Source organism: Siniperca chuatsi, linkage group LG6 (genome assembly GCF_020085105.1).
Source record: "Siniperca chuatsi isolate FFG_IHB_CAS linkage group LG6, ASM2008510v1, whole genome shotgun sequence".
Taxonomy (NCBI): domain Eukaryota; kingdom Metazoa; phylum Chordata; class Actinopteri; order Centrarchiformes; family Sinipercidae; genus Siniperca; species Siniperca chuatsi.
This window is the reverse complement of record NC_058047.1, coordinates 8,656,714-8,677,522: the sequence shown is the minus strand read 5'-3', so window position 1 is coordinate 8,677,522 and position 20,809 is coordinate 8,656,714. Positions and strand designations below refer to the sequence as shown.

Genomic DNA, 20,809 nt, shown 5'->3' with positions numbered 1-20,809 from the left:
GTCTGTGCAAATGTAAACCGCCACACATCCCTGGGGATGCTCCTCCCTCCTTCTGTGTTCCCAGAACTCTTAACATTTCTTGTTCTGTCTCCATCCCTTTGCAGAACAATCATTCTTCCAGTTACACATTGATGTCCTTGTACATAGATTTGATTGAACACAGTGGATAAAGTGCTGAGAAACCCACTGGGAGCACTGGATTGCTTCTTCCTAGCAATCTCTGATCGCTTTACTCAAATCCTCAAATCCATTCATCGCTTCCTCACGTTTTTTCTTTTGTCCTTACACTCAATTACCTCCTTCCCCGATTCCATTTCTGTCTCCATCTTCCCCCTTCTCTCCATTCAGCCCCTCCGTTGCTTCTTCCCCTCTTTACTCCTCCTCCTCTTTCCCTCCAGTCAATCTTCCTGTGTTCCAGTCTGAGCTGCATGCACTTACTATGTTATCGATTTATGGAGCCAAAAAGCCAACTGTGGAGGTCAGCCAATCAGTTAGCCTGTCTTCCAGTCAGAGTAATATTTATCAGCCAGCCGATGCCAAGGCTTTTTAGATTCAGTGGATGTAGTCAGTCAACATTTTAAGCCAGCTACCCACCCAGTCAGCCTGTCAGAGCTGTATTGTATTTTACTGTTGGTTCCTAGTATTTGGAGCATGGTGAGAAATATGTTGGCTCAGATCCATGACGTCATGCCCTAACCATTACTTCCAAATAGTGGTTAACATGGATATTTTGTCAGCATTTGGTCAAAGTAAGACGGTGTAGTCCCTCATTCGTCCAGGAGTGTTCTAACGTAGAAAAGGTTTCAGTCGTAGTCGTGTCCAGATGACTACGACTGAAACCTTTTCTACATTTGGTCAAAGTGATCATATTTTTACTCCTTTTAAAAATAGCAGTTCTGAGTTTGCTACTTTGGTTAAATAACAGAACTTGTTTAACAATGAACTGTTGATTGATCTGTGATATCTGAAGTGAAATATAGAGTCAAGGCAGTTTTATTTAGATAGCCCAAAATCACAAGTTTTCCTTAAAGGGCTTTACAATCTGCACCACATACATTACGCTCATCTTTAGACCCATAAAGTGGACAAATCAGAGATAAGGAAAAACTACAGGGGAATAGGGGAAAAAAGGGGAAGAAAGGAAGATTCCTATTCTAGGGCAGACAGACATGCAATACATGCCATATATAAAGAGAAATAACAATAGTACATAACAAAATTATAATATGTAGAAAAAGAATGACAATACGAGGAAAATAAAAAGCAAACAAATATGAAGAATATGGATCAGAGAAGACGTCTAGCTACTTTAGTAGCTGCTGCACACTGCTAGAACCTGCACCACAAAACTTAAAGATAGAAATAGTGGTATGGTTATAATGTCGTTTTTCAGTTATTATTATATTTCAGTCTGTTGAAGGCGTTTGTGTGTAAGAAGGTCAGTGAGTATGTTTTCTTTTGCTTGTTAAAAAGGTTAAGTCAGTATTTCCAACGTGGTAATATTGGACAAATGTTCCCATAATCACGTCTTAAAGGGTATCATCACTCCGAGCATCACTCATCCTCACCTTGGTCAAACATCATTACAATTCAGAACACCTTTAGAAAATTATTTTCCACGAATTTGGTTGAGCCTGTGTTCTGTATTTCACACATCTCCAATAATCATCTTTTGTTTTTACAAAGACACCATGGGACTGAAACAAATTTATGCTTAATCAATTTACTGTTGCTAAAGTTGACTTTGTTTGACTTTGCAGAGTGTGTGCATCGTATCCCATGGATTGCTCCGGAGTGTGTGAAGAGTGTGTCTTCCCTGAGCGTCGCAGCTGACAAGTGGGGCTTTGGTACCACCCTGTGGGAGATCTGCTATGATGGAGAGGTCCCCCTCAAAGACAAGAAACTTACAGAGGTAGGGGGCACACACAAGAACGCTGTATGGCAATAACTGTATATAATCATACATCTACACTAATGCCATCTTTTATTTGAAATCTTTGGCTATCCTAGACTTTCTTTTTATTCCTGTTCGTTTTCATACTCCTTTTTCACCTCTGTCCACTATCACACATCAATGATTATGTTAACTCTGTTTGCATGCACTTCCTCATTCATATCTATGTTTTTGTGCTGAGCAGAAGGAGAGGTTTTATGAAACAGAGTGCCAACTGGCCACCCCAGACTGCAGAGAGCTGGCTGAACTGATGACCCACTGCATGAACTACGACCCTAAGAAGAGACCTTTCTTCAGGGCTATCGTCAGAGACATAGACATGCTAGAGGAAAAGAGTATGTACATGATAATATGTATACAATAAATGTGTATTGTACGTTATATGTTAGGTATTTTCATGTAATGGAGTGGGTGAAAATATGACGTAAAACCTCATTTTGATTTTGCAGTTAAAGCAGTTTTATTATTTTGCCTTTTGGGTGTATCCAAAACCATGTAAGAATTGAATAGAATTGAGTGTAAACTGCAAAACAGACTAAAAGCAGGTACAGGTTGAAAAATTCAAAGTCGTTGTTTACAGCTGTTTTGTATGTTTTGTATCTCACCTAGCAGCAGCCTAGTAAGCAGTGCAGAGAGAGAGAGCGAGCAAGAACGAGAGCGAGAGAGAGCGAGAGAGCAGGATTGAGAGCGAGATTGCGAGCGAGAACACGAGAGATGTTTACTCAACTCAGATGTTCATGAGGAAGTTCACTGGGTTCATTATCACTGATCTGCCCTCAGCTGGGCCCCAATGGCGACACTCTGTTCTTCCTCCTGCTGGCCAGAAGTGGATACTGCAGTCAGGCTTGACCATCTTATATTAAAATCCCAAGACAGCTACAAAATCCCCTAAACTAAAAGATCTGCTATAAGTTGCACCCAAAAAGGCTTGGAAATTAGATTAAAAATGCTGTTTATATTAAATAAACTATTTTATAATTCTTGATAATGGCGATACAGCATTTTTGCTACAGTGATACAGTTTTGCTTGGATAATGAATTGTCCTATAATAAGTAGCCATTTGTGTTGAAACCAGAGCAAGCAAACAGTTACATAACCACAGAAAATTCTAGTGAAAACTTTGACACTGTCAACCACAATAGACTTCCTATGACGCAAGTGTGCTTATGTTGAAGAAAAGACATGTTTTACCCAGTATGTTTAATGTATTTGTTTCTTTTTACATCTATCAGACCCACTTATCAAACCCAAGCCTACACCAGAGGTGGATCCGACTGTGTTTGAAAAGAGATTCCTGAAGAAGGTCCGAGACCTGGGAGAGGTAAACTGTTTCTGCTGTATTTATGCTGTTTTTGTGCTTTTGTGTTAATCACTGTATAGCAGATCTTACCATTTATAAGAATGATCAAACTGACAATTTCCAAATGCAAAAATAAAACAACTTGGCCATTCAGTTTACATGCATTGATAAATGTTTTATATTAAATCTATAATTACCTTCAGTGCATTTTGTACTGCAAGTAGTTTGGTGAGTATGGTTTCCTATTTCACAGTTCACATCAGCTTACTACTATTAAAAATGTCACCTGGGGTATAATAATTCTTGTGGTGCTTCATGACCTAAAACGAGCTGTAGGGATTTAACAAAATACAGAAGACAATAATCTACAGACCAAAGATAAGCAAGAGCAGATGCAGAACTGAAGTAATTTAGGCAACGATAAGAAACAACTGTTCCCACACAGGAAATAGACTAGAACACGTTCATGATTGTCCAAATAATTAAAATTTCTCACATGTTCCTCATGCAGGGCCACTTTGGTAAGGTGGAGCTGTGTCGCTATGATCCTCGGGGAGATAGAACAGGTGAGCTGGTGGCAGTGAAGTCCCTAAAGCCTGAGAATCGGGAGGAGCAGAGCACCAACCTCTCGCGTGAGATTGACATCCTGAAGGCACTCTACCATGAAAACATTGTCAAATACAAGGGTATTTGCCAAGAGGAAGGTAAGATGTAACGAGTGCATACACAAAAAATGAACCAGCATGTGTATTGTTGGATCTGTGCTCCAGTCACTGAAATGACTTCCTGATGTTTGATCAACACAACTAAGCTCTCGCCAAACATTTTCGATAACATTAAGATGTTTTCCACAGATGTAGTGTACCAGTAGGTTATAAATCTTTAATTTAGGTGTAACAGACATGCAGTGTTGACATAGTGTTTGGTGCTTTTAGTGTGTAAAAGGCACATGCACTAAAATGAATACATAAGTGTTAAACCATCTGTACACATACATTCATATGTGACATAAGCACATCTGCTACAGGAAGCCAGCAGAAATGAATCTTTTTCTTTCAAAATAAAAGCATTATAAATAAATGTGCATGTAAAAAACCTGAGTAAAAATCTTCGGTTCCACTAGATTCTAATTGATGAGATATTTGAAAAACCTAGAGTTTCGTTTAACACTCACCGCTGTTCTGAAGGTATTTCCAGAATCCTTTAACGACTCTCTTAAAAATTTGGGTAATAAAATATTCCATCTGCAGCACAAAAGAAAGATGTTCTTTAACCCGTTTTCTAAGTTTTGTATTCACAAGCAAAATATATTAAAAAGTATTGTATGAAAATATAATATATTGGAAGGGAACATCAGTCATACCAATATAACTTACAATACATCTTATTTTAATTTAGGTTCATACAAATTGAGCAGGGAGATATGTCATGTCCAGCTACCATCTTTGTTTGGATTAGGAAAAACCACAACTCGTGCCGTGAACAGAATATTTTCCCATCCAGATGGTTAGAAGTGGTACAGCTGAATTTGTCTTTGTCTCTGATTGCATTTATGTGTAAATCTGTTTGTAGGTGGTCAGGCTATTAAGCTGATCATGGAGTACGTTCCACTGGGCAGTTTGAAGGAGTATCTACCCAGAAACAAAAGCAAGACTGACCTCAGCACCCTGCTCAGCTACTCTATCCAGATATGCAAGGTAACGGTTTATTTTCACAGAGCTGTTTCCTCAGACCAGCTGGAACCATCAGGCATCTCTGCATCTTATATTGGCATTTAACTGACTAACCGTAAAATACCAGCCGTCAGCCTTTAGCATTTAACACCTGACCACTGTGTAGTTAAATGGTAATTTTAGCACCAACGCTCAAACCACTTTGAAACACTTCCTATTTAGATACTGGTGGTGAACTGCCTACTAAAACAGTAGTCATGTGATTGTCACATGATTTTGATAAAGGTATGAACAGACAAAAGTGAACAGGAACCTTCAAATGGTTGTTGTGAGTTTATGGTTAAAGATGATTGGCCAAAAACACCTCAGAAAAAAGGACTCAACTCTTTGTGTTCTGGCAAATGTGGCTAAACAGTTAATTTAAAAATACAACTTCATGATAAGGGGCTGCCTTTTGATGTAAAGGTTTGGTGACATGATAGAGATATCATGGAAACGTGGCTGGCAGTGCATCAAGTGTAGCATTTTTTTTTTTTTTTAGGGAATGGACTATCTGGGATCTCAAAATTACATCCACCGGGACCTGGCTGCCCGTAATGTGCTGGTGGAGAACGAGAGGACTGTGAAGATCGGAGATTTTGGCCTCACCAAGAGCATCAAAAACAATGAGGGATATTACACTGTCAAAGACGAAAACGACAGCCCTGTTTTCTGGTTAGTCAAGAGGAGGAAAGGAGATGGAATTTAATACTGTATAAAATATATAAATATAAAGCAGTATATTTCAATAACAACATATTGTATGTGATTAACATTGAAAAGCTGTAAGTGCAGTATAAATGCCCGATAGAAAATCAGGGAAAGCATGGTCACATATTAACACAAAAACTTGTAACAATATGTTAAAATGGACAAGTATTCATGCTCGTACACATTGTTTTTCAGGTATGCTCCAGAGTGTCTGACTCACTGTAAGTTCTACCTGGCCTCAGATGTTTGGTCCTTTGGGGTGACACTGTATGAACTCATCACCTACTGTGACTCCTCCAAGAGCCCGATGACGGTCAGTGCGCAGTACTCTCCTTATTATCGTCACTCTTGCACAGCCATTCAAGAACTACTTCTAATCCTTGTTGTATATTTTTGGAAACTTGGATAATGATTACACATGAAATACATATAAACACACACACGGAACCAGTCTTGCAGAAATAAAGAACTGAATTTATCTCAACATCACACACACACACACACACAGTAATTTGTATGTGGCAGATGGTGTTGGTCTTTGGCCAGAGCAGCAGATGACAGACTCCACTAGGAGCTGTGTCCAAACTGCAGCCTGTGCCAACGCTAAGAGCTTAGTTTATCATGAAGATCTTTCATTTACATCAGGCTTTTGAACTGCCACTGTTATCATGATTGACCTACAACTATTGCTGGAAGGCAATTAGTAATAAAGACCTGCACAAGTCAAGTTAATGTTAACAAGGAAGACATGTTCTGATGTGACAGAAGCTAAAAAGTAAACGCTATGACATCTAAACCACAAAGATGGAATGACTTTGTGTTGTATCTTCATTAAAATGCTCTATACTTATCACTTCTCATCGTCAGCCCATTTTCACTGGAGTTGTATTTCCACGTTTCGTGTCAAGTAATAATAGAGCCAGTATTGGATATTGTTGTACATTGTGTCTTTTGTAACCTGTCCTTGTCCTCACCCACGCAGCTCTTCCTCGGTATGATTGGTCGAACTCAAGGTCAGATGACTATCATCCGATTGGTGAAGGTGTTGACAGAAGGGAGGAGGCTGCCACGTCCTGACGGCTGTCCTGAGCATGTAAGAAACTGTCTTACTCAACTCATTACCAACATAACACAACACAATAATGACATGGACACAGGTTTATTTTTTTAGATGTGTTCTGAATTGTCTTTATTTACAAAACATAAGGAAAGCAATACCAACAATAGTCAAAATGTTTGGCCTCAGGTTAGGAGCGACAGATTGAAGAAAGAGTAGCAGCTTCTTTTGTACAGCAGGTCTCAATGTTAAAATCAACATCCTGTTGGAGAGGAAACGGAGAAGAACAAGGTTCCAAAATAACATGTTCTCATTTACCTCTAGTGGTATCTAGACAAGTAGTTTTGGTTTTATATGGAGCAGTTTTGAAATGTCCACCTCTGAGGTTTCTGCCAACCTAAAGAATGACTGCAGCTCATGTTCAGTGGTAGGAGAGGTACACTTTGCCGTTATTGGGGTTTACCTGACCAACCCTTTTGATGAAGTAGGTGATGATTGCTCTAAATGACATTTAGCAAAGTTCAGAGTCAGAAGACTTCAAGTCCATGTCTTCATAAATATTCAGCCTCCTACACAAGGGCTCTTTTAGTTGGGTTTGCTTAATAACAATGCTCTTTAAGGGAGGGCAATCACTAATATCACTGGTTTCTGTAGGTACAACTGAAAATACTGTGCAACATCATTATTATAAATCAAGGCCGCAGTGTCACTTCTATGAGACCCTGAATGGCACAAGTCTGAATAGCATTTTCTGAGTTATTTAGCCTATTACATGGAGCAGCTAGATTCTTAAAGTCTCTCTTAAAATACTTTCTGATAGAATTGCACATGAAATATTGCTAATAATACTGGCAATCTTACAGTGGTTTTACAGTATAATATCAGAAATACTTGATCCCTGAGGGGAAACTCTTTCGTTACAGCTAAGTACATTTATCTTGAAGGCTTGATGTATACTTTAAAGTAGAGATGCTTGTGCCTATATTGACCTTATTAAGCAAATCGCGTATTGACCAAGCCTGACTGTTTCACGTTACAGATTCTTCCTCAAATTCATTATAAAATTCAGTGTTTCTGCCATCAGTTACATGACAGGCCACTGACTCAATTTAACTTCAGTTTATTTCTTTATCAGGTTTAACATTTTTACCACCTGTAATCTAATACAATTCATGTTTGACAGTTGTACGAGCTGATGCGCAGGTGCTGGGAGACCGCGCCCGAGAACAGAATCACCTTTAAGCACCTGATCGAGGAGCTGACCATCCTTCAGCAAAACAACAAACAACCACAAAATGACCTTTAAACCTCAAACTGTTTGAGGCTCTGGGAGTGAAGCTGACTTTGCGTGTAGACTCTGGACCAGATGCAAGCAGCAAAACTGTCCCCAGATCAGCACCTGCTTGTGCAGCTTCACTGTACTGAGAGGCAGTCCTGAAGGATCATCACACAAAGCCATGCTCCTTCATACTTGCATATAAACCTTCCATAACTTTGGTATAAAGACTTTTGGTCCTAATCAACTATCATTCTACCATATTTTTAACATTTTTATTTGACACTCTCATATACTCTCATATATGAAACAAGTCAATTCTGTCAAATGTTGTAGCCTTAGCGCCTGCTAAATGTGACCTTACGTCTTACAAAGGATTTCCAGGTGTATCTAACATATTTAGCTGTCTGCATTGAGAAAAATGTCAAACTCACGTGGACTCGTCTGACTTATAATTGCGTGGACTCTGATATCACTCTCACAGATGGAAGCTTGAAAGATGGAGACCGAGCAGAGTGTTTGACACTCACTTTCACAGTTAAACGGTTGCGTGGCAGTCTTCTTTGTGACAGAGACAGAGTGGATCACAGATGAATCATGTTGAGATGTGCTTGGATGGATGGGAGATGGGACACGGGCATTAACACAGATACTGAAGAATGTGGTTTTTCATTTTGTGCCACTGCTGTTTGTTTCATGGACTCCTGTTTGGGAGAAAATCACCTGCTTTTTGTTTCTTTTAGTTAGAGAGCCATGGAATGATCTGTGATAAATGACTGGATTTTCTGTTCATGATGTGCAGATGCCAGCAATCAGTCAGCATTGTTCCTTTCACTGCTTTGTTGTCGAGCTTTTAGAGTTTGGTAATGGTTTAATTGTTTAGGTCATTTTTTTCCTTGCTAAAATGCCCAACATTCATGGTTCTAGCTTCTCAATTGTGAGGATTTTCTGCTTTTCTTTGGTTTAGACTGTTGGACTAAATGAGCAATTTGAAGACATCATCTTTTAGGTTTTAGGAAACTGACTTTCACTATTTTCATACATTTCATAGACCAATTCATTGAGAAAATAATCCAGATTAATTGATAATGTAAATAATCTTTATTTGCAGCCTGCAATGTTTAAATGTACATTAATGTTTAAATACATGCCTGTCTTACCCATAGTAACCAGACACCAATGAGAATACTTTCTCTGTAAAAGAACTGTTTGAGTTGCATCTGCACATGAACAGAAAATCTTTGATTTTTTTTTTTTTTTAAATGGGTTATGGGTCTCTAATCATCTTTCATGTGGTTTCATCCTTTTCAAATCAGGAATGGGTCTGTCACCCCCCCCCCATTATATCACATTAATTGTACTATGTTAAATCCACTCTTGAGATTTGTGAGCTCCTCTGAATGTTTCAGGTGGTTCTGTTTATAATATCTAATTGAATTTGGTTCATTAACAATCTTTTAATTAGCTGTACGTATCTTATTAGTCGCTCCTAAATCCTCAAAGATTCAGCACTTGTTAGACATGTTCGTTGAGGAGGGAGAGATTAAGATAAATACCTGTGAGAGACACTTGAGGGCAGTATCACTTCACTTTTTCTCTACTGTTGTGTAGCTTCACACTTCAGTTCGAATCTGTAAAAGCCCTACCTATTTTATGAAATGTCTATTATACATGCATACATAATACTGCAAAAAAAGAGCCAATTGTTGCACATTGTATATGGAAGGACTTTAGATGGCACACAAGGTTTTAAGTAAGAAAGAATCACATGGCATTTTATGTTCATTTGTTGCGAAAAATATTACCTTTAGTGGCATGAAACCTTAATAATTGTTTGTGCATTTTATTTGTATCTAACTTTTTAATTTTCCAATATTCCAGAAATTTATAAAAGTGTATTTTATGTGTGTGTATGTGAAATGGTTTGAGCAGAGGGTTTTTTCCTTTTTTAAATCAGTAGACGTGAGCCGTGTAGCCGTAAAATCTCACTCATATTATCATAGTCATTATCGTCAGACATGGTCAGTTCTACTTAATGCAATTGTTTAGCTTTTACTGTGAATGTTGGCAGAAAGGCAAAAAACAAAAGGACCTTTTAAGAAGACAAAGTTGCGCTTCAGTCCACATTTTATTTAGGAATGTAAAAGACAATTCCTTCTGCTCAAAATAAGAAAAGAAATATATATTTTTCAAAAAATAAGATGAAATTATGACTTATGGAAGGTAAAAGTATCCATAAATACACAATGAAAAAATAAATAAAATCAGTGTTCGTTGTGTTGTGTCTGTGTCAGTCCAAATGCAATATATTATTAACTACTGAAAACAGTTTGTTCTATATATTACAGTCGTAAGTAGGCATGCAAAATTGCTCTAGAAATACCTTATTCACAGTAAAACAATAGCAGTGTCAGTGTGATATAAAATTTTGCAAAATCTACAGTATATTTCAGGTCAGAAAAAAATCCACATACTTAAAAAGCAAAAAACTGTTTACAAAGCAAGAAGCACAGCAAATCTAGATTATCTACAGCCATTACAATGTGTCAGAAAATCAGAAATACTTGAGTATTGCAAAGCTTTGTGATCAAAACACACACACACACACAGTCATTCACTATTGCAAAGTCCAGCCTCACCACTGACCTTGTGTAATATGCAGAATACATACTGGTATAATGGCAACGCACTGAAGCTTTGAGGAGGCTCCATTTACACAAGAACAGAAAAATCTGGATTTTAACCTGAAGTGATTCAGCTGTTTGTGTTAATCCTACAAACAAAACAAAACAATCACAACCAACTACAAATAAGATTTTCTGTTCTAATGGAAATGAACACTCCCTTAACTGCATTTTCATGTCAGTTTCATACAGTGGTTATATTAACATCTAAAGACAAAAAAAATAAGCTGAGGCTGCATTTACACAGAATTTATCCTGAAGTCTCCCGAGGTGAACTGCAGCTGGCTCACTAGGTTACCAGCGTTAGACGAGATTCAAGAACATCCTTCACTTTGTGTGTATAAGCCGGCTTTATTTGTGCTATGTTAATTTTGGGGGAACCACGCCCCTTTGTGTACAATCATCATGAGGACGTCACGTCTAGTTGGTGGCACAGAGAGGCACAGAAAAATAACACGAGATACAACCTTTTCTCCATTAGTCCAACCACTCAAGAAAACACAACATTCCCAATAAAGAAAGTGCCTGATATTCTACAAAGGTAACTGACCACAGACATAAAATATGTTTTCTTGCCCAGCTGCAGAACTATTTGTATTTTACACTATCATACTGAAACTGGGAGGCAGTTTTAAAGATAATATTGCAACATCAGTTAAATTCCAAAATGATATATTCATCATTTTAAAATATAGTCAAGGCTTACAAATTGATTCTTTCAGTATTCTCATTTTAGGATGGTAACTGAAGTAGTCTTTTGTAGAAAGAAAAAGCAAACACAATGGAGACTAGAGATTCTACATGCAAAGGTCCTTTAGGGAAAAACCATTTGGGACTTGCAACACAGGTGCAGGCACAGAATGACCTGTGAAAGCAAACTAAACTTATATTTCTAAAAAATCTGATTGGATGGCACAATTAGCCATGAGAAAAGATTTAAAAAAAATCGTAGGTGATGTGATAAAATGACAAAAAGTGTTAAGACTTTCTTGTCATATGACATTAAGCTGTGTCCAAACTCATGGGCTGCCTCCCTTGAAAGATGTGGCCTATGAAGGTATTTCCTTTTAAGACGGGTGGGACTCACCAGCACCCCCTTCCCAAATGAGACTTCACAAAAACCAAAACTAATGGTGCTTTAGGAAGCCCTATCCATCATATAAACTTAATTTAAAAGTTTTCAAAAGGTGTTAAAGTCAGGCCCCAACTTCACTTTACAACAATGCCAAGCATGTGCCAGATTCATGGAAAATATATCTCTGCTGGTACATCCTAAAAACCAAAATAAAGACAAAATCAGCTGTCTGTGAAACACCAGACCAAATCCGCTCACAGCATCGACAGTGGACGGCTGGAGAAAGATCAAGGAGGGCGTCCACCATCAGACACCATCCTCAAACAGAGACAGGGGTTACCATCAAACTGCTTTTTCCAAGGTCAAGAATGAACATTGAAGCTCAACTATATCTATATAATCTTATCCCATTACTGCATTTTACTAACTCAACATCTCTCTCCCGTAGTTTTGTGTTTTCTCGTTTCTCTCCTCTCTTCTACTGTTGCTTTCAGCAGGTATTTCTGCCTCCGGAGCTGCAGACTGGATCTGTGGTTGTGGGCCACCTGCTGCCCCCGTGTTCCTGCTCGACCACTGCTACTACAATTGTTGTTATTGGCTCTGTTACTAATACTGACATTGTTTTTCCTATAGCTGTCATTCCTATTATTACTAATTTATTAATATTAACACTACAATTACTATTCTACTATTTTTTTTTAAATAATAATAATTATACGTGGTCTTTGCATTGTGCCTCCCTCTCCCCCCTCCCCCAAACTCCTCCTCTCTCTCTCACTCTCTCTCAAAACCTAACACGGCAGCGGCGGGTGGCCGCCCACCATTGAGTCTGGTTCTGTCCGAGGTTTCTGCCTTTTAAAGGAAGTTTTTCCTTGCCACTGTCGCCAAATGCTTGCTCATGGTGGGATTTGTTGGGTCTCTGTAACTAATATTTTAAAGAGTACGGTCTAGACCTGCTCTATAGAAAAAGTGCAATGAGATAACTTCTGTTATGAATTGGCACTATATAAATAAAATTGAATTGAATTGAATTTTTGTGTCCTCCAAATTTGGGTAAAGAAAAAGATCACATTTCTCTTGCAAGTGGAGAAGCCCTCATGGCCCATTGGTCAATGAAATATTCAGTTTTGAAATACAGACTTTGTAGGAGGCGCCCTCTGAATTAGGACAAAGCTAATGTCCAATCACAGAAGCTAAACCAGTGTATACTGATGCAGATGTTTTGGCCATATTGTCAGTTAATTTAAAGTACAGGTTTGGGGATATCCCATGAAAAGACCAAAATCAACAAGGAAGTATTGTCTCTGTATCGATGGCTTAATTTATCTTATTCTTCTGGGCTGTAGAGTTTCATTGTTGTACAAAAATATTAAAAACACATCAATGAGCCACACTGGTGCACTGTGTTCCTTCAACATTCCACATACACCGTCCTGCTGCCGTAGATACTCACTAGAGCACAAAATGTTGATTAATCTGCAGCTAAAAATAGTCCCAAACAAATAAATAAATGCACTATTTAATTGTAATCTGTTTTTAGAAATTTTATGTCTTCAGTGGGAGTAAATGGGCTTGGGGCTGAAAACCATAGACAGGTTACAGAAGTCAGAAAGTATTAAGGAATGGATTAACACATCGGTTGGGGTTAAGGGCCTTGCTCAAGGGCACCTCAGTGGTGATAATGAGGGAGGGGCAAGCGCCACATTTGTACATCCCATAACTGACAGGTTTGGAGGCTCGACGCCAGCTGTGACCTTATGTGTCTGTATTTGAGCAGCTACAATTAGACTGCTGTCAGATATCTGTTCACCAGGGAGGGGGGAATGATGTTTGTCAGTTTGCCTGCGGTTAAAATGCATACGGTGATTGTTTTTCCTCTGTTGATATCAAAGATGCTGGTAGATTTACTCCACAGGAGAGACAACAATAAGCATAAAAACATGAGGACAATAATGTATCCATATAGATTTGGATCACACTAGAAGTTGTGTGACAGCAGAGGGCAGAAATGGTCTGTGAGATTGCAACTAATACAAATACCAGAGCAGAGAGGAGACATTTCCATTGTGTTGGGAGTGTGTGTGTGTGTGTGTGTGTGTGTGTGTGTGTGTGTGACAGCTCTACAGGTACATGCAACATGCAGGAGTCTGGCAGACATAACAAACACTCTTCACTGAGCGATGCAGACAGAAGAGGAGAAAGCCCCCCCCCCCAAAAAAAACAGACATCCCTGCAGGCTGAGCGGCTGATGGCAGCTGGAGTTGTTTTTCCATTCCTTTTCTTTCAGCCTGTCTCTCCTCACCCCCATTACCTGCCAAGAGCATATTTTTAGAGAGCTACACCCAGAGAAACACACACACACACACACAAACCTACAGTACCTACAATTACTGGTTTCAGCACACACAGAGAACCAGTCGAAGTAAACACCAGTTCAACTCTCATTATCTGCAATTCGGGAACATTATGGAAGCTCAGAAACGAAGAAAACTATTGTGAGCGAACTTACAGCAAATAGAAACTTTAATCAATCTGCAAGTCAAGATGTGAGAACAGACAGGGTCCGATTTTTGAAAGTGTAAACCATGTTTGGAGCAATCATTTCTTATTTTGTCACATCCATGAACAGTTTGGCAGTTCTTACAGAAAGAAAATGTGCTAACCAACAGTTTCTGGCAAGCAGGCTTCAGCAGGATACGCACATTACTGGACGTCACACCTTTCTCGTAGATAAAAAGGTACAGGAAACTTGATTTAGAAACAAAACTTCAAATAACAGCTAAATGTATAACGATGGACTACACTGGAAAGAGGAAGACGGGGTCTAAGAGTGACACTACACTTCTTGTTCAGGTCCAAGGTTCTTGAGAGTTCTGCTCTCAGTCTGTTTTTGCATGTGAATGGCCAAAACTGATTGTGTGAAACTTTGAAAATGGCAAGCAAAGGAAGACCTACTGCGCATTCAAGTCTAGAGACACGGTTCAGTTACACTCCGGATTTCTAGTTCTGTTTCGGAAAACTTGTTCTATATGTTTAGGTATTTGTCCCGTCGCTCTCTCGAATGTGGACTTGCAAGATTTCTCAATGTTGATTTGTGTATGTATATTTGGCTATGTATACTGTAGTATACATGGCCATGGTTTTAGAAGAAGTGAGACATAATGCAGAGAAAAGGCCAACACAATTGTTGGAATACCACTAAAATAATTCAGGCCTGACTGACTTTAGTAACTGAGTACATTGTGGCAGACAGCCGGACTGGAAAACAGACAGTCAGGAAGACAGACAGGCAGGCAGACGGGAAAAACAGACGAGCAGACAGTGCTGTCTAAAGTCTGCTGCCTCAGCTGTTCACATCCACAAACACAGAGGCCCCGTCTCTGGTCCGAACACACACACTCAGACATTTCTATCTTGCCTTTTAGAGAGATGCAGGTGAGAGCAATCACCTGGCAGAAAGAGAGAACTGGAGTCCAGCTGACTACTTTTCATCCACTCACACCAGGAAGCAAATCAAACTGTGGCTCCGAGCCAGGTCAGACAGGCAAGTTGATGAAACAGTGGTGTGGGGAAAAAACAATTAAAAAGACTTGCATAAGAGGGGAAAGTGCAAAATGGCTTCAGATGGAGAAAGAGACATCATGTGAAAGTAGATCTGATGACAGACATAGACAGCACGGGGAAAGTGGGGCTCTTTCTCCGCAACTTTCACTTTCAACTCCCTATGTTAGCAGGCTGGCTAACTGGATCTGTCACCTTTCCCCCAAAATTTGTTTCATTTGCTATTTCAAGACAGAAAAATCAAGAGCAGCACAGCAGAGCAGGTGAGGAAAGGGCTTCAAAGATGTTTAAATTGCAGACCTACACAACTACAAGATATGGATATTTTGTCTTTGTGCAATATGATAGCGATACATTAATTTAAACAGCAGCAATTAAATTGTGCAGATTATTTAGAAATTCAAGCAAAAATCTCTAATAAGTGACCAAGTTGTAAGGTGTTAATTTGGAGTCACATTTAGAAATACTTTATACTTTGTGGTTGTTTTGGTGATACAAAATGGTTAAATATAAGTGGATCTGTGTTTAATAGTACTGTGTAGGCCTGCAAAAAACAAATCACCAAACTAAAAGCATTTTAAATAAAGCACACCCACCAGAAGTTACAGTCACAATCATACAGGAAATAGACAGGACATACAGTAAGCCACAATAGCGCAAAGACAAGTTAGTAAAATTAAAATAAATGTAAATTGAAAATAGAAATGTGTGCTAAATAGAACGTGTATGATATTTTGAAGACAAATGGGGAAGAAAAAGGATCAGTGAGGAAAGCAGGACAACATTGTCGTTAATCCAGGAAAAAGGCTTCCCAAACGGGTCAATGGTAATACCAAAAAAAAAGGAAGGGAGTCATTGAATGCAAAAAAGAGACAAAATTCATTATGCTTAATATGTGCACACATACAGGCACTCAGTGAACACAAAAAAGGCTTTGATCGGCAGCTACTCTGGCTGATCCTCTTTCTGCCTGTATTTGTGCAAATATTTAGCATCCTTTGTTCTTTGTATTGTTCATATCCTCCATAAAATATTCTATGGCTGCATGCTTCAAAATATGTCGCAGTTGCACGTTAAATATGATTAATGTGACACCATGAAACACATCACAGTAAAATCGAGTTAGAAAACATGTAATTGGACAAAGAGCAGACAGCAAGAGAGTCGACGAAGAGGTAATGGAAAGATACAAAGAATAGAGGGATATGCATTGCCCTTAGTTTAATGTTAAGCCATATTATTAGTACTTAATAAGCGTACCTGCACACCACATTACCACAGATACTCAACTCTTCTGTTATTGTGTCTGCACATGTAAACATCATGTACGTCCTGTTTCCAACAAGCTGTTATCCCAGAAACTCACACCACATATAACTGGACTAAACTGATGTGTACGCGTTATCTGATCTCACCTGCTACTGGGCTTCACAGTGTGTGAGCGTGGTTGCCATGGCGATGGAAGTAATATTCCGCTCTGTGTCATGTAGTCAGATAGTTATAAGCAGAATACAAAGACATATAGAAAAGAAAAAAGCTTTTACCACGTGTATGAGCCGTTACGTAGGAGTATATAATGCTGTGTGAATGGCAAAACATTTACACTAGAATATAAACATTTTACACTCAACTTTCTACAGTAGTAGGAGCCTTAGTTATTGCCGGTTTGTTAGACAAGAGGCCTGTGCACATAACAAACCTAATGTCCAAGCTGTAATATTAAAATACCAAGCCCTCTCCTTAGTAACGAACATCAAACAAACTTTCTAGACATTAAGTATAATTCAGTTCATAGCCTTTATTCTAATATCGATAATGGAAGTGGTAAAAACAAAAACAAACAAAACGTCCTAAAAGAGTCTGTTTTTCCACAAAGAATAAAGAATAATTAATCTCTGTTTCTTTGTAAAAGCAGCTGGAAAAAAATCAGCTCTGCAAAGATTAACATTAATAGTTTGCTATTTTTCTGTTTCCCCTAAAAACTTAAAATTATTTATTAGTTATTAGTTATATAGTAGCACAAAAAAGAAGTGTTTGATTCAGAAAATCATACAGTCCCTCAAATGATAAAGACTGTGTCTCACTCTCATACTACATACCAATCGTATGCAGTATATACTAACCTTTATAGTATAATTGTTGCTGTCAGTATACAAAAAAAAAAAAAAATCAATATACTGTTTTATACTAATGCAAATGCATTCAAACTGTGACTTTGGAACATCACTGCCATTTAAACTTCACAAACAGACAGCAACATACATTTTTTTTAGGTGTGCCTGGAGCTGATTCACCAACATCAACCATTAGTTAAATTTGTTTTCCATCTGTGAGCAGCTCCTCCATTTCCATCAACAGCACACTAAAAACAGCGGGGTTTTTCGAATGCATACTGAGTGAATAGAGTAAACGTTCTTTTTTCACTTTTACAAACACATTACATACTCAAAACCTGCTTTGAGTTAGTATGTGGTATGGATTCGGGACACACAGTCAGAAACCTTTATGTTCTAATTGCAGCTGGAAATGAAAGTAAAGCTCCTGTTACAGTCCCAACAGATCAAAATACCCTAATGTGTTACAGTAGATAGAAGAGAAGAGAAAAAAAGAAGAGAGAAGAGAAGAGAAAGGACTGTGCCCTAATATTTGGCTTACAGGTTAAAAACCAAACCAGATAACTACATTTGAGTCAACACTTTTTGATTCAATATTAATAAATGACTTGAATTGCCTTGGAATATTATTAGATTATATTACAAATATATAACAGTATAGATTGAAAAAAAACAGACACATAGTAAATGCTTTCCTTTCATTCGTGTAGTACAATACGCTCACAAAATGAGCTGGGAAATGTCCATTATATATGATATTGTCTGTTACGCATGGCTTTATATATTCTGTATTACACACTGTATTTACACCAGCCTTTTATTTTCTGTCCAGTCTTTCAAAGAAAGGTCCATTCATTGAGGGAAGCTATTGTTAAGTCACCACAATTAAGGGCTTTGATTGGTTCAGGCCCTTTTTTTCCTGATGTGCTCCCAAACCTTGGGATTGAAATGGCTGACACTTCCTACAGAAATAGCATATCAACACGCATAAAACACATACACACGCACAAACTAATTCTCACTGCGGGGAGAGATATAAAAGAGGAACCTGGGCAATAAAAGGAAAAGGGAAAAAACACTGAAGCAGCAACAGACAGATGTCAGTTCGACTGACTAATCAAAGACATTTTGTCTTTTGAAAGGAGACTGAGGGAGAGACTTGACTGTAAGACCAGTCCTAAGACAGTTTCAGCAGGCAGACAGGTTGCCTGGCTGCAAATACGAGAGCAGCTTATATATACAGATGCAGTATAATTTAGTTTACATTATATTAGAAAAAAATTACAAGATAATATTAGTTAAGTACAGTTGACACACTGAGAAACAACAATTTAAGTTTAAGAGTTAAGGCTTGAACAGGACAGAAGCAACACCATGTTTGTGTTTGGGTGTGTGTGTGTGTATGTGTGTGTGTGTGTGTATACATAAGTGCCAGGATCAAAGAGCACTATGGCTTACTTTCACTTGAGCCATTTGCAACCCCAAATTCTATTAAGCTCAATACCTACTGTAGGGATGCAAAATGGCCGCCACAGAAAGGCCACTAGAGGGAGCTGTGACATCCAGCAGATGCTGAGTTTGTGTGCGTCCCTCCATAAGCTTTAGGCTTTAAGGTGGTTTTGGTTCATACTAGAGCCTCTTCCTCTTAAAGTAGTCAGCATACTGCCCTCCCAGGCCTTGGGAGTGCTGCCCGATGTAGGCACCATCTGATGATGTCACTTCCTGCACCGCCAACTGAGGGTACTCCCTCTTATGGCCCCTTGTCTGGTTCTGAAGAGACAGGAATAAGACAAGAGGGAAGAGTTGAAGAGGGTGGAGAGGAGAAGAAACGGTATGTCGCAGCACTTAATGTACACAAATGTCTGACATGTTAAAGGAACAAGATCAGCTACTGTTGCTCTCTGTTCAAAGTTGTAAGTTGTAAGTCACTTGTCAGGTCGTTACTGATGTCAGATGATTAGACTGTAATACTGGAAACTCTTTAAAACATGATTCCATCAAACTTCTGTTCCTTTTTGGAAAGTTACACATTTACAAGAAAAATTAACTTTAAACCAAATAGTAAACAGTTTTAAATAGACTGTAAAATTTTCTTTAATTCCTTAGGGGATGTGAATCCTAGCAGTGAAGCATCCAAAACATCCCTAATTTAGGATCAAATTAAATGCACAACTCAATTTGTATTCTGTTTTTGTCTTATAGTTTGTTTCCCTGTTTTAATGCAATTACAAAACTCAGTAAATTATCATTATTTACTTATTTATTTATATTTATTTGTAATTTCCTTTCAGTTGTCATTGTTATTTAGAAATATACATATATAGAAAAAAAACCTTATTCTTCAGTGTGTTTGAAGTTTTTTAACAACCATAAATGGAAGTTTGATGGATTGAAGTTCATTTAATGCTGAAAATCAAAATATTAAAATATCTTGACAAAGTTTCATTCTTGCAATTTCAACTTAAAGGTCATCTCCACTGCTTTTTTTCCAAGCAGATCATCTTTATTTGATCTTTTGGTGTGATATTTCATTTAATTAATTCTCTATTATGGGGATTGTGCTTATTCTTGGGCATGTACTCTTATTTTTTGCTTTTGCTGACTTGGTTTTCTTTTGCTTCTGTGTGGATTGCCTACATGAGCTTCTGTAGTCAAAACATCTGTTTATCACTACTTGTTAAATTTTATTTAAAAAACTGGTCATAAACATTATTTTCTGCTATGTAGCACATTACTGAAATGAGTGCATGCTTCATCGCTACAGTGATCAACGCCTTAAAGTGAAGATGAACTAAAAAGAGAGATTGTAAAAAGAAAGTGGACAAAAATGTGACTAGTTGTGGAATTTGACAACAATGCAAACATCCTGTTTTTATGTGTGTGTTTATAGGTCTAACAATCTAAAGGTCTTAGCACCAGTAAGAGAGGGCCACAGAGGCTGTCTGTACAAACAAATGTAAATCTTTCTGCAGATGAGGCTCAGCTCAGGCGTCTGGACCCAGTCTGCTCACATCATCATGCCTTCTGTCTCTCCTTTCCTCCTCTTCTTCTCTCAATAGTTAAACTATGAGGACTAAATTAGCTGTATTGCCACATCTCAGAAAAAATGCCACACTATATCTACTACTGCCATAGTCTACAGCAGTGGTTCCCAAACTTTGTAGCGTGTGACCCCTGAAAACAAAGCAATGTGTTGCAACCCCTTGCATGCTGTATGTCACAGAGTTGTGAGCAGTTCAAACAAACAGTAGTGTTTGTTGTTTAGACACCTGAATAGGTTATTCGGTAATTCACAACAAAACAAGCAAACATTAGTGGAAAGTCTGACAAAATTAACAGAATTTTGTGTGGCAGGGAAAAAAAA

General features: G+C 38.3%; 2 protein-coding genes across 2 annotated transcripts in view; one reads left to right on the top strand and one right to left on the bottom strand.

The window, feature by feature from the left end:
- Positions 1 to 10,288, top strand: part of jak1 (Janus kinase 1) — a 39,448-nt gene extending 29,160 nt beyond the window's left edge. Inside the window, exons 17-25 of the mRNA XM_044201181.1 lie at positions 1,761 to 1,912; positions 2,139 to 2,289; positions 3,188 to 3,276; positions 3,767 to 3,959; positions 4,828 to 4,952; positions 5,470 to 5,642; positions 5,874 to 5,991; positions 6,661 to 6,771; positions 7,919 to 10,288. Of these exons, the coding sequence (XP_044057116.1) occupies positions 1,761 to 1,912; positions 2,139 to 2,289; positions 3,188 to 3,276; positions 3,767 to 3,959; positions 4,828 to 4,952; positions 5,470 to 5,642; positions 5,874 to 5,991; positions 6,661 to 6,771; positions 7,919 to 8,041 (1,235 nt within the window). The 3' untranslated portion in view covers positions 8,042 to 10,288. The remainder of the gene's footprint in view (positions 1 to 1,760; positions 1,913 to 2,138; positions 2,290 to 3,187; positions 3,277 to 3,766; positions 3,960 to 4,827; positions 4,953 to 5,469; positions 5,643 to 5,873; positions 5,992 to 6,660; positions 6,772 to 7,918) is intronic.
- Positions 10,289 to 13,742: 3,454 nt separating this feature from the next.
- The window catches only part of raver2 (ribonucleoprotein, PTB-binding 2), an 87,512-nt gene continuing 80,445 nt past the window's right edge, over positions 13,743 to 20,809 (bottom strand). The window contains exon 17 of the mRNA XM_044199982.1: positions 13,743 to 19,215. Within this exon, the coding sequence (XP_044055917.1) occupies positions 19,075 to 19,215 (141 nt within the window). The 3' untranslated portion in view covers positions 13,743 to 19,074. The remainder of the gene's footprint in view (positions 19,216 to 20,809) is intronic.